The sequence below is a fragment of the Chiloscyllium plagiosum genome, chromosome 31 (genome assembly GCF_004010195.1).
Source record: "Chiloscyllium plagiosum isolate BGI_BamShark_2017 chromosome 31, ASM401019v2, whole genome shotgun sequence".
NCBI lineage: Eukaryota > Metazoa > Chordata > Chondrichthyes > Orectolobiformes > Hemiscylliidae > Chiloscyllium > Chiloscyllium plagiosum.
Genome location: NC_057740.1, coordinates 36,361,662 through 36,377,538, shown reverse-complemented (window position 1 = coordinate 36,377,538; position 15,877 = coordinate 36,361,662). Strand labels below are relative to the sequence as shown.

General features: G+C 42.5%; 1 protein-coding gene across 2 annotated transcripts in view; it reads left to right on the top strand.

Moving 5' to 3' along the window:
* celf5a (cugbp, Elav-like family member 5a) overlaps window positions 1–15,877 on the top strand; it is a 454,097-nt gene that overhangs the window by 33,518 nt on the left and 404,702 nt on the right. For both annotated transcript variants that reach the window (XM_043721365.1, XM_043721364.1), the window contains exon 2: window positions 10,330–10,412. In XM_043721365.1, the coding sequence (XP_043577300.1) occupies window positions 10,330–10,412 (83 nt within the window). The remainder of the gene's footprint in view (window positions 1–10,329; window positions 10,413–15,877) is intronic.

Genomic DNA, 15,877 nt, shown 5'->3' with positions numbered 1-15,877 from the left:
AACTTAGAGGTGACAGTGTGAAGGAAATAGCAAACAATATGCAGTAAGAAAATAAGGATCAGCTACCGACAATTTAACTCATTCTGTTTCTGCACACAGTAGGCAATGGCTTTGCTAACAGCTCTAACAATTCATCGCTAAGCTATATTGATGTCAATCAGTTGGCAAATTTGCTGCCTAATGTAGAACTGCAGCAACTCGCATTAAATAGTGTCTTCTCCAGGTACCAAGGTACTTCACAAGAGTGAACGTGGACATTGTGTTGGAGCAGAAAATCTAGGAAGGGGGGCTGAAGGCTATGGATTTTAAAGAGGCTTTTAAGTATGAGGAAGTAAGTTGCGGTGCATTGAGACTTAGGGCAGAAGCTTCAGAAATGATGTGAAACACTCTGCTACTGATGGGAAAATAGAGAGGGGGGGGGTGGTGGGGGGGGTGTGGAGAGAAAGATGTGCAGGAGCCGGAAGATTGTAGGATATGGGTTGGAAAGTGAACCGTACAGTTGGTGCTTCCCAAGTTCAGTTCAAATTCTGTGCCACACTACACTGTCTCAGAGGGTGTCATAATTAGCCTCAGTGCTCTGGGCAGCAAAGCTACCAATATTGTACTCCTGATCACTCAATTTAAGAAAACATAAGTTGATGGGGCTAGATGTTGTGTGAGGACAAGGTTGGGTTCCAGCCAACTAACCTCTGATGCCCATTATCTAGACTCTCGTGAGGATTGAATACTTGGTAGAGGTAGCATGTTCAGTTACTTGTGGGTTGTGGTACCATAGGACACCAGTGTTGTCAGGAAAGGAGCGCATAAAAAAAACTGAAGGGGAAATAAATGTACCATTGCTACTCATATTTTAAAAATTGGTCTATATTGCTCAGTCTTGTGCCTAACACTGAGCATTACTGGATTAACCAGATCTTGAATTAGCAATTCTGAGTGTGACTTGACTGTGTTAAAAGGTCAATAACCTTTGTCTAATAACCCACCTTCATTAGTGTTCAGCTCCATCGCTAATAGTCATTACCTGTCTACCGTGGTGAGGAATAGGGTTCAAAGGTCAGCACAGCTGCACATTAGTTAAGTGACACCACTTGTTCTGCACCACCCTCCCCCAACCAACATCCCTTCCCCTCCCTAAAGAGAATCAATATCGCTGTAATTTAACATTAATAGAGGTAGCTGGTAGAATGAGCTGCATGATGTTGTATTTGATCCAGACACTGTAGCAATTTTCACTTTGGTTGAAGATTACATCAGAAAATCAGTGCCTTATATTTGATTTTCAATATCTGTTGTGCTCGATATTACTGGAATGAGTTTGAGTCCTCGCTTGATAGACAGGAGAGAAATATTACTGTTACTACACAGGAGTCAAACTGGGTTAATCCGCAATGTTTCAAGTAGCTGTTCTTGATTGACTAACTAGACAGGTTATATGTGATCTTAATGTGCTGGAACTGAGACCGAGGTTTTGCTCACTCCAATTCAGGAGAAAGGGAGGTAGTCAGTCCTCCTCAGGATGGAGATGGTCTCAGCTGGGGGGACAAAGCTGGAAGCTTGTCAGTCGTGCACCTTTGGTTGGTTACACCGATACCATGACGGAGCCCCGAAAACATGCCTCCTGCTGACAAACACAGATGCTGCATGACTTTTGCTATGTTTGCTGCTTCCCTGTGGGGGACAGAGAGTGTACAATTTGCATCAAACACTCAGTAACTCTCCTTGTTGTCAATTGCCCTTTTTACTTTTCGGTAGCCGTGGGTTTCTGCATGTTCAGATGACCAGAGGGTAAGGATGCATCAGCTGTGTTACCATGTGGCATTTGAATAAAGAACAAAGAAAGTTACAGCACAGGAACAGGCCCTTCGGCCCTCCAAGCCTGTGCCGATCCAGATCCTTTACCTAAACCTGTCGCTTGCTTTCTAAGGTTCTGTATCCCACTGTTCCCTGCTCATTCATGTATTGTCAAAATACATTTAAAGTGACACTATTGTGCCTACCTCTACCACCTCTGCTGGCAATGTGTTCCAGGCATCCTTTCCACACATGTTTCCTTAAACCTTTTGCCTCTCACTTTGAACTTGTGACCACTAGTAATTCCCCTACTCTGGGGAAAAGGCTTCTTGCTATCCACCCTGTCTATACCTTTCATGATTTTGTAGGTCAGGTCCGCCTCAACCTCTGTCTTTCTAATGAAAATAATCCTAATCTACTCAACCTTTCTTCATAGCTAGTGCCCTCCATCCCAGGCAACATCCTGGTGAACCTCCTCTGCACCCTCTCCAAAGCATCCACGTCCTTCTGGTAATGTGGCAACCAGAACTGTACTCAGTATTCTAAATGTGGTCAAACCAAAGTCTTATACAACTGTAACATGTCCTGCCAGCTCTTGTACTCAATATCCAGTCTGAAGAAAGAAAGCATGCCATATGTCTTCTTGATCACTCTATTAACCTGCGTTGTCACCTTCAGGGAACAATGGACCTGAACACCTGGATCTCTCTGTACATCAATTTTTCCCATGACTTTTCTATTTACTGTTTAGTTTGCTCTTGAGTGGATCTTCCAAAATGCATCAACTCACATTTTCCCGGATTGAACTCCATCTACCATTTCTTTGACCAACTCTCCAATCTATCTGTATTCTGCTGTATTCTCTGACAGTCCCCTTCACTGTCTGCTACTCCACCAATCTTAGTGTCATCTGAAAATTTGCTAATAAGACCATCTATACCTTCCTCCAAATCATTTATGTATATTACAAACAACATTGGACCCTACACGATCTCTATGGAACACCACTGGTTGCAGTTCTCCATTTTGAGAAACTCCCTTCCACTACTACTCTCTTCAAAGTTTGTGCGAAGATTTGTAGCTTGGGTGCTCGTTGCTGTGGTTCTGTTCGCCGAGCTGGAAGTTTTTGTTGCAAACGTTTCGTCCCCTGGCTAGGCGACATCATCGAAGCTTCGCAGGAGGCTCCCAAGCACTGATGATGTCGCCTAGCCAGGGGACGCAACGTTTGCAACAAAAACTTCCAGCTTGGCGAACAGAACCACAGCAACTACTACTCTCTGTTTCATGTTGCCAGTTCTTTATCCATCTGGCTAGTACACCCTGGACCCCATGCAACTTCAATTTCTCCATCAGCCTACCATGGGGAACCTTAGCAAACACCTCACTGAAGTCCATGTATATCACATCATCAATTAACTTTGTCACTTCACCAAAGAATTCTATTAAGTTGGTAAGGCATGACCTTCCCTGCACAAGACTATGTTGCATGTCACTGATAAGCCCATTTTCTTCCAAATGGGAATAGATCCTATCCCTCAGTATCTTCTCAGGCAGCTTCCCTACCACTGATGTCAGGCTCACCAGTTTATAATTACCTGGACTATCCCTGTTACCCTTCTTAAACAAGGGAACAACATTGGCAACTCTCTAGTCCTCCAGGACCTCACCCATGTTCATAGAACATAGAACAATACAGCACAGAACAGGCCCTTCAGTCCTCGATGTTATTCTGACTTGTGAATTAGTCTAAGCCCAGCCCCCTACACTATCCCATCATTATCCATGTGCTTATCCAAAGATTGTTTAAATGCCCCTATAGTGGCTGAGTTAATTACATTGGCAGGCAGGACAGTCCACGCCCTTACCACTCTCTGAGTAAAGAACCTGCCTCTGACATCTGTCCTAAAGCTATCACTCCTCAGTTTGTAGCTATGCCTCCTTGTACAAGCCAACATCATAATCCTAGGAAAAAGACTTTTACTGTCTACCCTAGCTAATCCTCTGATCATCTTGTATTTCTCTATCAAATCCCATCTTAGCCTTCTTCTCTCCAATGAGAACAGACCCAAGTCTCTCAGCCTTTCCTCATGAGACCTTCCCTCCAGACCAGGCAATATCCTGGTAAATCTTCTCTGCACCTTTTCCAATGCTTACACATCCTTCCTGTAATGGGGCGACCAGTACTGTACCACAATATTCCAAATGCGACTGCACTATCGTTTTGTTTAGTTGCATGGACTCCAACATCCCTCTGCACATCCACACTAAAGAATCTTTCCATTGACTCAGTATTCTGCCTTCCTGTTATTCTTCCCAAAATGTATCTCCTCACATTTATCTGCATTGAACTCCATTTGCCACCTCTCAGCCTAATTCTGCAGTTTATCCAAGTCCCCCTGCAACCTGCAACATTCTTCCACGCTGTCCACTACTCCACTGACTTTAGTGTCATCTGCAAACTTACTAACCCATCCACCTGCATCCAAGTCATTTATAAAAATGACAAACAGCAGTGGTCCCAAAACAGGTCCCATTCAAGGACGGTGCAAAGATATCTGTTAAGGCCCCAGTTATTTCCTCTCTTGCATCCCTTAGTAACATGGGATAGATCCCATTCAGACCTGGGGACCTCTCCACCTTAACACCTTTTAGAATACCCAACACTTCCTCCCTCCTTATGCTGACTTGACCTAGAGTAATCAAACATCTATCCCTAACCTCAACATCCATCATGTCCCTCTCCTTGGTGAATACAGATGCAAAATACTTGTTAAGAATCTCACCCATTTTCTCTGATTCCATGCATAACTTCCCTGCTTTGTCTTTGAGTGGGCCAATCCTTTCTCTAGTTGCCCATTTGCTCCTTATAAATGAATAAAAGGCTTTGGGATTTTCCTCAACCCTGTTTGCTAAAGATATCTCATGATGCCTTTTAACCCTCTTAATTCCTCGTTTCAGATTGGTCCTACATTCCTGATATTCTTCCAAAGCTTTGTCTGTTTTCAGTCGCCTAGACCTTATGAATGCTTTCTTTTTCCTCTTAGCTAGTTTCATAATTTTGCCTGTTATCCATGGTTCCCTAATCTTGCCCTTTCTATTCCTCATTTTCACAGGAACATGTCACGCTGCACTCTAATCAACTTCTCTTTAAAAGCCTCCCACACATCAAATGTGGATTTACCTTCAACAGCTGCTCCCAATCTACATTCCCCAGCTCCTGCCAAATTTTGGTATAGTTGGCCTTCCCCCAATTTAGCACTCTTCCTTTAGGACCACTCTCGCCTTTGTCTATGAATATCTAAAATGTACGGAACTGTGATCACTATTCCCAAAGTAATCCCCTCCTGAAACTTCAACCACCCGGCCAGGCATGTTCCCCAACACCAGGTCCAGTATGGACCCTTCTCGAATTGGACTATTTATATGTTGCTCTTTTATTATTTCACTTCCTCTTTTCCACTTACTTTTATTTTAATGTTTTCTAATCTCTATTCGGGAATGTTGGATTTGAACCTGAGCTTCCTGGCTCAGGGGTAGGGTCACTACCACTACGCTGCCTGTGTTCTGCTGTGCCACCTATTGGTAACATATAACATTTTTTTATTCACCTATCTTTTCTAATCAACCTGTTCAGAGATGTTATTACAGGCCTCTGGACCAGATGGACCTCTCAGCACAGGGATAGGGATGCTACCACTGTGCCACAATAGGGCCCTACTGGTAACACTTTTGTTTTAATTTAACTTAATTTTCTAATCAATCTGTTTAAAGATGTTACTTCAGACCTGTGGAGCAGGTGGGATTTGAACATAGGCTTCTGAGGCTAGGGGTAGGGTTACTATCACTGTCCCATATGAGGTCCCTACGTGTTACACATTAAAAACAGAATTAACAGTAAAAACAGCCGGTTGGAATTTAATGCTCAAATTCAAGGGATGAGGGGAGGGATTGTTCATCTTGCTCCATACAAATTCCTTGCTTTGTTCTCCCTGGTCTCCGAGTATAATGATATAATTCAGTGCCATCATCAGTTATCCTTGTTGCCAACCATCTGGTGTCCTGTGCATTTTTCGGTGCCAACTGTCTGGTGTCCTCCATGACTCACAATGCAAATAGTCTGGTACCCTGTGAGTAATTCTCTGCCAGTTCTCTGTTGTCCTCTGTGGCTGGGGTCCTGCATGTAACTCATTACCAGACTCTGGTGACCTCCACATTACAGGCGAACAAACATCTAGTGCACTGTATATAAGTCAGTGGCAGCATCTGGTGCCCTGTGTGTAACACATTGCAAGCCATCTGGCGTCTTGTGTATAACTCTCTTGCCCTGTATAACTCATTGCCAACTATCCAATGCCCTGTGCATGAGTCACTGCCAACCATCTGTTGTTCTACATATAATATACTACCAGCTATCCAGTGCCCATGCAATTGATTACCAGCTGTCTAGTGCCCTGTGTATAACTCTCTGCCAGTTCTTTAATACCCTTTGTATAACTTGTTGCCAGTTCGCTAATACCCTGTGTATCTCTGGCTGCTAGTTTGCTACATCTCTGTATATGACTCACTGCTAGTCTTCAGTTCTCCAACTCCAAAACTTAATACAGTCAACTATGTCCTTGAATCACACCTGCTAATTGGCTACTATTTTAGATAAGGCACATTTCTGGCTGCCTTTATGTACATCAGAGAAAATAACTATGAGATGTTACCTGCTGTGATCCAATATTGTGGATCGGTCCATTGGGACAGGGAAGATCATTGAACTGGCTAAAGGATACTGAGTGACCTGCACCTTGGAAGAAGAAAGTCAGCATCATGATCTGGCAACTACTGTTAGAACATAAAAATGAAGAAATAGGAGCAGAAATAGCTGAAGTAACTCCACAGAGGCCAGCATCCCATCACCAGGTCATGGTTTATTTACATGAGCTTGGTTCTTTACACTGATCCAGCTCTCAGAGTGAACAGAACCTCTGACACTCTTGTTTATATCTGTCAGACAGGGCTCCCTGATTGGACCAGATTAATAGCTCATATTCTGTGAGGTCCACTTGACCTCGTTACAATCACTATAATGGACAGACTATCCTTTTGAACATCCACCAACATTCAATGAATCAAGACTGATTTTGTGTGTCATCGCAAAGTTCCATCCCTGCCTCCAAATTGCTTGTGTCTCTTATTATAACAGAGATTCTCTTAGTGCCAACAATCAATTGAACTTAGTCTTGACAGTATTTAATGATTGAGCACCCATGACCCCATGGACTTCAAAATATTTGCTTCCTTTTGAGTGAAGGAATTTCTTTCCTCATCCTTAGTCTGAAATTATCAACCTTTTATTCAGAATTAGAAAATGGCTGCGTGTCCTTTTTGAGTCAAAACGGGGTTGGATTTGACGTCGATGCCTCCTGTGTTGGATAGTCTGCCAGTAGTCTTCTTAGAGGGAGAGCGGGCGAAACAGCATGACTGATGTGATTTTACATTTAGAAGCAATTAATAAAATCATGTATGAAATATAAAAGACCAATAGGCTCGTTAAATCTGCTCTGCTTTGTCATGAACTCTATCCCAACCATTTAATCTCATGAGGTAAAAGTCTATATAAATTATTTCATGATCACTAAAAGTTGTTAAGCAAATACCAAAATACTTCCTGAACTAAATCCCCAGCATTCAGTGCTGGCTTGCTGCCTCCTACAGTAAATGTTTTGCCTCCACAGGTAGCAATCCTATGCTCCAGCCCACCAAACAATATTCCAGTCACATAGGACTCTGCTGGCTCAGAACAGTATTCACAGAATGCACTTCCATTTATTTAGCTTCAACTGTACATCACACTCCTTCCAACTGAGGCAAGTTTTACAAAGAAAGAAATACTTTGCACTTCTCATGACCTTGGGTTCTCCTAACAGTCTGATAATTGAATCCCAAGCTAGATAATGAAGTCTGAAGCTAGACACAATTCTTTCTCTTGATGCTTGGTGTATTTGCAGAGTGCGATTGCATCTACCACTCGCTCAGTAACCCTAGCAGTCTGTCTTTAGTTATTTTTAATCAACCTGTTCAGACATGCTGTGAGACACCTCTGAGCCTTGACCCTAGAACTTCAGATCTAGAGGTAGAGACAATACCATTATGTTACAAGATCTTAGTGGTCTCTCTTTTTTAATGAAACAGCCTCCAAATTGCCAGTGCAAGCAATGACATTAACAGGCACTGCCCACGAAAGGGAAAGAATAGAAGGAGGGAAGGGATTAAATTGAAATGGAACAAGATCAGAAATTGCTGAAGAAACTCAGCAGGTCTGGCAGCATCAATAGAGAGGGAGTCAGAGTTAACGTTTCAAGCTCAGTGACCCTTTGTTCAGAACTGAGTTTGAGTCATTGGACTCCAAACACTATCTTGGTCTCTCTCTGTCTCTCCACAGATGCTGCCAGACCTGCTGAGTTTGTCCAGCAATTCCTGTTTGCGTGTCAGATTTGTAACATCCGCAGTTTTTGGTTTTAAATTAAAATGGAGTTGGAAATAAGGCATTCCACCTGCTGTGATGCCCACCTCTCTGAAGGCATCAAGAGTGTTGGTCAACACCACGTGCTCCCTCTCTAAGGACTTCCAGGCACAAACGTAGCCGCAGAGGAAGGGCAGGCAATAGGGGGCTAATGATCCTCTTTCATCACATACTGCTTGAACCTGTTGCTGACCACTTTGGCCAGGATCGTGCCCCTCGTGTCTCTTTAAGTATTTTCCAGTCACCCTGTTCAGAGATACCATAAACCCCCTCTGGAGCAGGTGGGACTTGAACCCAGGCCTCCTGACTCAGAAGTAGGGACACTACCACTATTACATAAACATCCTTACTGATAACTCTAAATACTAAATTAATTAATACCCTTCACCCATGTATCTTTACAATATTGTTAACATTGTCTTGTAGCCAACAAAATATTTCTTGAATATAGTGACTGATGGAACGCATACAAATGTGACAGTCAGTATGGGTACAGAAATGTACCACAAATAGCAGTCAATAAAGTGATCATCATAGATGTTGGCCAGACAATTATCTTGCTCTTCTTGGCTAATTGCTGTGGGATTTTAACAGTACCTCGATTTGTCATCACATCTGGAAGAAGGAGTTTCTGCCTGTGCAGAGCTCACATGGTACTGCACTGGAGTGTCTAAATCTCTTGCTGTAATTTCTGGGGATGGATTTGAACTCAGGAGATGAGAGCCCCATCACTGAGTCAAGGCTGAAGACAAGCAATTGTGAGGCACAGTCAAGATGTAGAAGGAGGGCAAGGTTGGAAATTGGCCAATACGGTTCGTGGGACCTAGAGGACTCAAAATACAATATTTTGTCATATACAAAATTTGGATGCATGGAATTGTGAAACTACAAAGTGGGAATGGCTAGAGCATATTTAATATTTTCTCAAGTAAATAAAATCAATATCTTTGGAACTCTTTTATCTAACCCTTGTTGTTGAGATGTGAAGATGATTGTTCTGATCCTGTAGGTCACCATATTTCTTTTAAAATATTGGGAGGAATTGATGGAATGGTTGATTTGGCAATTCCAGTGCTGATATCCTGGAGCTTATACGAGCATAGAATTTAGGATTAGGTTGTTCAGTCCCTTGAATCTGCTGCCCCATTCATTCAGATCACGTCTGATCTATTTGTTCAATACTGCACGTTCGGATCTTTCCCGAATAAACCTTGATTACTCTGCCTCATAATAATCCACTAGGTAAAAGTGAGGACTGCAGATGCTGGAGATCAGAATTGAGAGTGAGGTGCTGGAAAAGCACAGCAGGTCAGGCAGCATCCGAGGAGCAGGAAAATCGACGTTTTGGGCCAGAGCCCTTCATCAGGAATCCCCGAAATGTCGCTTCTCCTGCTCCTCAGATGCTGCCTGACCTGCTGTGCTTTTCCAGCATCACACTCTCGACTCGTAATAATCCACCTCGGCTTTAAGAAATATTCACTGACCCCCACCACCACCACCACCAGAGAGTTCCAAAGCTGTGCAGCATTTCTCTTTGTCTCTGTCCGAAACACCACACCAAAGGTGTGGTGCCTCAACCAAAGGCTCCTAGTTCTGGGTTTACCCACAGGTGCAAACATCTTTTCCACATCCACGTTGTCAAGACCTTTCGGGATCGTTGATACTTCATTCAAATCATCCCTCCCTCTTCCAAATTCCAGTGGAAACAAACCCAGTTTTGGGGTTTTCAAAACAACCTACTCTTTGCATCTTATCTAGTAATTTAAGCTTGCTCAATTGCTTTAGCGGGGTCAGGGACAAAATTCTCAGATTTGAAAATGAGATTTTTTTTCCTCTCCCAGGGAATTGTGAATGTGTAGGAAAGTAGAAGGTCATATGAGATTGCAGTATCTGATGAATGGACCTCATGATCTGCTGTAATCTTCTTTCTTTTTAACCTATCTTTTATTAAACATTGTGGTGTGATGCAATGAAATTTCATTTGATTATTTTGGTTTGTTTCTCATATAATACTTCTGTTCCTCCAGGCTGTGCCTTCCTTACATACTGTGCAAGAGAGTCTGCTATCAAGGCACAGAATGCATTACATGAGCAGAAGACACTGCCTGGGGTAAGTTGATACAGTGTTGAATAGATTCATATTACGGTATTTCTCTTCTTTTCTCGTTTGCTGTTTGTTTTGTTTTCTGAACTGGATACTAACACTTTTCTTTTTCTGTAAACCAGCTTGTAGGTTAACAGACCTTAACCAGCTCCATCACTTTGTTTACAGCCGAGTGCAGCTCGAATATGTGTTTTCCTGGAGGCTTCATTGTAATTAATGTAAAGTAGACATCCCTCAGGGATAATTTTAGTCTGGGTAACTGCAGGAGATTATGATTAAAGGGCTGTTTTGAGGCCAATTGCTTCTGGTTTTTATTGGCATTGCAAATTTTCAGTACAACCAATCTGAGACCAATTTAGCATTATACGTACAAAAATATAGCAACTGGTCCCCTTGCATGTTTGTGGTTCAACTTCAACTCTAGCCTTCGGTCACTGGGTGGCTGGACTAGCTTCTCTATATTCGTTTGTTCTGGTGCATTGTCTCGAGTAACAAACAAACCTATCTCAATTTTACCTTAAAGATAGGCACCATTTTAAATATTTCAGACTGAGGTGATGGGAGTTTCTTACCTGAGAGGGTCATGAATGTTTGGAATTCTCAAGCTTGTAGAGCAGTAGAAGCTTGATCACTGAATATATTCCGAACTGAGATAGACAGATTTTTGACCTAATGAGGGTGGGGGTGTGAAAGTTTAAGGGTAACATGCAGGAGCTGAGGCCAAGATCATATTGAATGATGCAGTAGATTCGAGGGATGAATGGCCCTATTTCTTATTTTGGGATTCCAATGATAAAATAATTAAATAAATGACGTGCACATCATTTCAATGTGTTTGGACAAGTGATGACATTTCAGTGGTTTATTTTTATTGGTTTATTGTAGTCACATGTATCTAAGTACAGTGAAAAGCTTTGTTTTGTGAGCAGTACAGACAAATTATGAGCAAAAAGGCCATATAGATCATTGGGTGCTTAGACAGAGTGAGGTGTACAAGGTTACGGCTGCACAGGAAGTGCGGAAAGCAAGGTCAACATTATTTTAAGTTAGAGAGATAATGAGAAAAGAAGTTTGAGGACGTCATACCTGGAAATTGATCTGACGATCTGGGCTGACACTCCAGTCAGCTGCTGACGGTGTGCTGCACTGTCACTGTACTATCTTCGCATATGACACCAAAGAACCATCTCCTGTTTTGTTTGATTTTGGAAGGGCACACACATGCAGTTCCCCTGGTGGCTTGGCGAGCATTTCGTTTCTCACTTGACTTGCTCAAAGCAGGCTGGTAACGTGTTCCAGTGCTGATTGTGGGATCTTGCTATTTCCTAAATGAACAGCCATGTCCAATATAGCAGTCAAGTCACATCTCAAAATAGATTGTTGTTTGTGAAATTCTTTTGTGATGGATTTGAATGACTGTGTGAACTGTGCTATTTAAGTGCAAGTCTTTTAAACTTTCCTTTGTATGTTGGCTTAACAGCAGTGTATCCCATTTCTCTATTTTTGAATAGATTTAATCAGGTTAGATTTCCAGCTGGATTCAATTCTGTGTATCAGTAGCTTGGTAAATTGTGTACTGGGACACTCCCCAGTGCAATAATGGAATTAAATACATACCAACCACTGTCAACCCCTGCTTCTGCTTTCCATGTCAGGCCCCAGGAAACTGTTGATTGTGGAAACTGCATCATAATCAACTGTGCAACTGGGAGTTGGAAAAATGGATGTCTATTTAAAAAGAAATGTTGGTATCTTGCTGCCGAAGAGCTCAGCACTGGAAATTTGCTCATCTTCTGTCTTTTCCTTCAAACCCAATTTCTGGTCTAATATCAAAAACAAAAGCAGGAATTGTTGGTGAAACTCAGCAGGTCTGGCAGCTTCTTCAGAACTGAAGAAGGGTCACTGCACCTGATTTCTCTCCACAGATGCTGCCAGGCTTGCTGCACTTTTCCAGCAATTCTTGTTTTTGTTTTTGCTTCTGATTTCCAGCATCCGCAGATTTTTTGGCTTTTATCTAAACTAATATCTCCTTTTGTGGTTCAGTGTCAAATTTTGTTTGTGAAGTGACTTGGGATGTTTTGCTACATTTAAAGAGGCTATATAAATGCAAATTATTATTGGTTGACAACTATGGATTGAAGTTTGCTCTGAGATTTGAAACGTGGGCTGAATGGCTTATTTCTGTTCCTATGTCTTATGGTCTTATGGCATGTACCTGACCTCACTCAAGAAGTACGGAAGCTTGTGTTGTTCATATTGAGATTCTAACGGCTCTGTTTACAGGCTGTCCATAGCAGATACATTCCACTGTCATGCTTGCTTAGTGTTTCTCTATTTTCTAATACAGACGTTCCATTAAAACGTGCGATTCATCAACGCAAATTCACTGTAACGTGATTGGCAAATTGGGGACACTGTTTCTAAAGCAGAAACTTTTAAAATGCGTGTTGGCTATAATGCGATTACATCACCAACATTTGTTTCTAAAGTGCAATTTTAAAATTACACGGGGTTGCACAAGAGCACAACCATTGCGTTATAGAAGAACTGACTGTAAGAGCCTTTGGTGTTGCCAAGCCCTTTGACTGTGGCTCAGAAACTCATGGTTACGAACCCCTACTCTACAGCCTTGAGCATGAAATCTAGGCTGACGCTCCCATGTGGGGCTTGATGGAGGTGCTGCTCTGCCAGAGATGCCCCTACCTTTTAGACAGGGTATGCATTTGAGGTCTGGTCTTCCCTCTAGGGAGATGGCCAAAGAAGATCCCACAGCACTATTTTGAGGGTTGGGAGGGGAAAGGGGTTCACACCAGTGTCGTTGCAATAGTTATCCTCAACCAATACCAGAAAGCAAATAATCTGGCCACTGTTGTTTGTGGGAACTTGCTTTGTGTAAGTTGGTTGCCGTGATTTCTGCATTACTGCAGCAACTACACTGTGAAGACCTTTGGGATGGCCTGGAAAGCCTGCTGTATCTTTTTTCATCAATCCACAAAAACTGAAAATTGTCAAAATTGCTGTGTCACAGCTCGACACTGCTGTGAAGATGACGTCCTCCCTTGGTTTCAATTTTACTGAAGTGCCGTCCTTATGGTTCAACAGATTGAGCTATACAGGCCACAAATAGTTGTAAATTTCAGCTGTTGTGGGTACAGCTGTGGTTCTACAACTGACCTTGATTGTTAGAAAGAGTTGGTCAGTGCTCTCAATTCTAATCACTATGGATTAGTTATTTCAGTAACAGGTAACAAAGGGTGATAGTCAATGGCTGCCCTTGCAAAGGGAAATCTGTTTCGAGCGATGTTCCGCAGGGCTCGCTCGTGTTTTGTTTAACACATCAATGATTTGGTCTTGAATACGGAGGGCACAATTGGGAAATTATCAGGAGACACTGAAATTGGCCGTGGAGGGGATAGGTAGGGGATGGCTGTAAGTTCCAAAATGATGTAAATGGGTTGTTGGAGTGGGCAAGAAAGTGGCAGATGGAGTTCAACTCTGATTAGTGTGAGGTAAAGCATTCAGGGAGGTCAAACAGTAAAAGGGAATATGCAATAAATGGAAATATATTGAGAGCAGAAGATGAAGTGAGAGCTTTTGGCATGCAAGTTCACAGACCCTTAAAGGTAGCAGTAGAGAGCCTTAAGATTGTAAAGAAAGTATTTGGAATGTCCTCCTTCATTGGCAGACGTTTTGAATAATGATGAAACTGTATAAAACACTGTTGAGGCCATATCTGGAGGATTGTGTGCAGTTCTGGACACCACATTACAGGAAGGATGTAATTGCTCTGGAGAGAGTGCAGGAAAGATTTACTGGAATATTGCCAGGGCTGGAGAATAGTTGCTATGAGGAAAGATTGGAGACGTTGATGTTGTTTTCCTTGGGTCAGAGAAGACTGAGGAGTGACATGGTTGAGGTGTACAAAATAGTGAGGGTTAGAGAGAGAGTAGACAGGAAGAACCTGTTTCCCTTAGCTGACAGCACAAAATCCAGGGGTCATTGATCAAGCTAAGTGGCAGAAAGATTAGAGGGCGTATGAGGAAGGATTTCTTTACGCAGATGGTAGTCAGTGGGTGTCTGAAATTTGTTGTTGAGTTGGTGGTGGAGGCAGAGACCTTAAACCCATTCAATAGGTGCCGGGATCTGCACCTTAAGTGCTATAAGCTGCAGGGCAATGGGCTGTGTGTGAGAAGGATTAGAAAGGGCACCTGAGTTTCTATGAATTGGCATAGACAAATGGGCTGAATGGCCCCCTTCTGTGCTGTATCATTTCTGTGGTTCAGTCTTTGGAAAGTGTGTGTTGGTATGTGGGTGTGTATATAAATATTATTGAAGATTGCCTGTATTTCTGCTCTGATCAAGTATCGAGCTGATACCAGTGGGCATGTACATGAAGTATGTGACACAAATGGTCTATCCAAACATGATCTTGACTTTATGAAACATATAGAACTAGAATCTGCTTCATTTTAACCTCCTGTAGTGCCAAGGCCTTGGCTGAATCTGCTGATGCAGGATCCCCATGACTCTACATATGGAGATATTTGAAGTTAATGCCTAATTTTGATTGCAGTTATGAATTGGGGACTGTATCATAAATCTGTCCTCTTCCTGCCCCCACCCCATCCCAAGATAACAGACTGAATGCTAATTTGTTTCAGTTGCCTTCTTAAAGCAGAAGTTAAGCTTCTTGCACTAGCCAATGACAATCTAACACTTCTTTGCTGCTCCTGGTTTTGCAGCTCATCTTGAAGACCTCTGGTCAGTCCTGCCCCCAATCCCTCACTTTTAATTTGCTTTCCCTCACCTCCCTGGGCCTACTTGAGATCTGTTATTGAGAGCTGCAATGTGATGGGGAACCAATCAATGGACTTCCACTGGTCGCCCAAATAGTTTACGAAAACTCCATGATTTTAGACACTGACATTTGCATTCTCAGCATGTTGCAGCTTTTGTTAACAAATTTGTACCATGCATTCCTGGCCTAGTGTCTGTCTCACTGAGAGGTACATGGTGCTCCCAGACCTCTGTGACCATGAACTGTCACACTGTGGAAAAGTACACACTCAGGGATGACTGTAGTAGGATAAACAGATATTATGGAGTTCAGCTTGGTATCATGTTGAAGGAGGATCTTGGGAACCTTTTGCAGTGACAGGCAAATGAATGTATCAGGTCTGTGGAGGAACAAACTTAATGGACTGAATAGTTTTTTCCCCTAATTTCATGTTTTCTTCTGTTTGCTGTCTGAGATGTGTCCACCTGTGTCAGAAGGAGAAAATTCTCAAATGTTGGCCGCTGAAATTTTCAGGGGGTCTAGACTCATTGTCAGAGCCCTAGACCAATATTTGTACTTTTTACAGAGGTCAATCGATATAGTGTGTGTTTTCTGTTTGTTAAAATCACTGTCACACTTGTCAGAAGTCACAAATGACAAAGTATGATTTTTGTCCCCTCCTCTAACCTCTTCC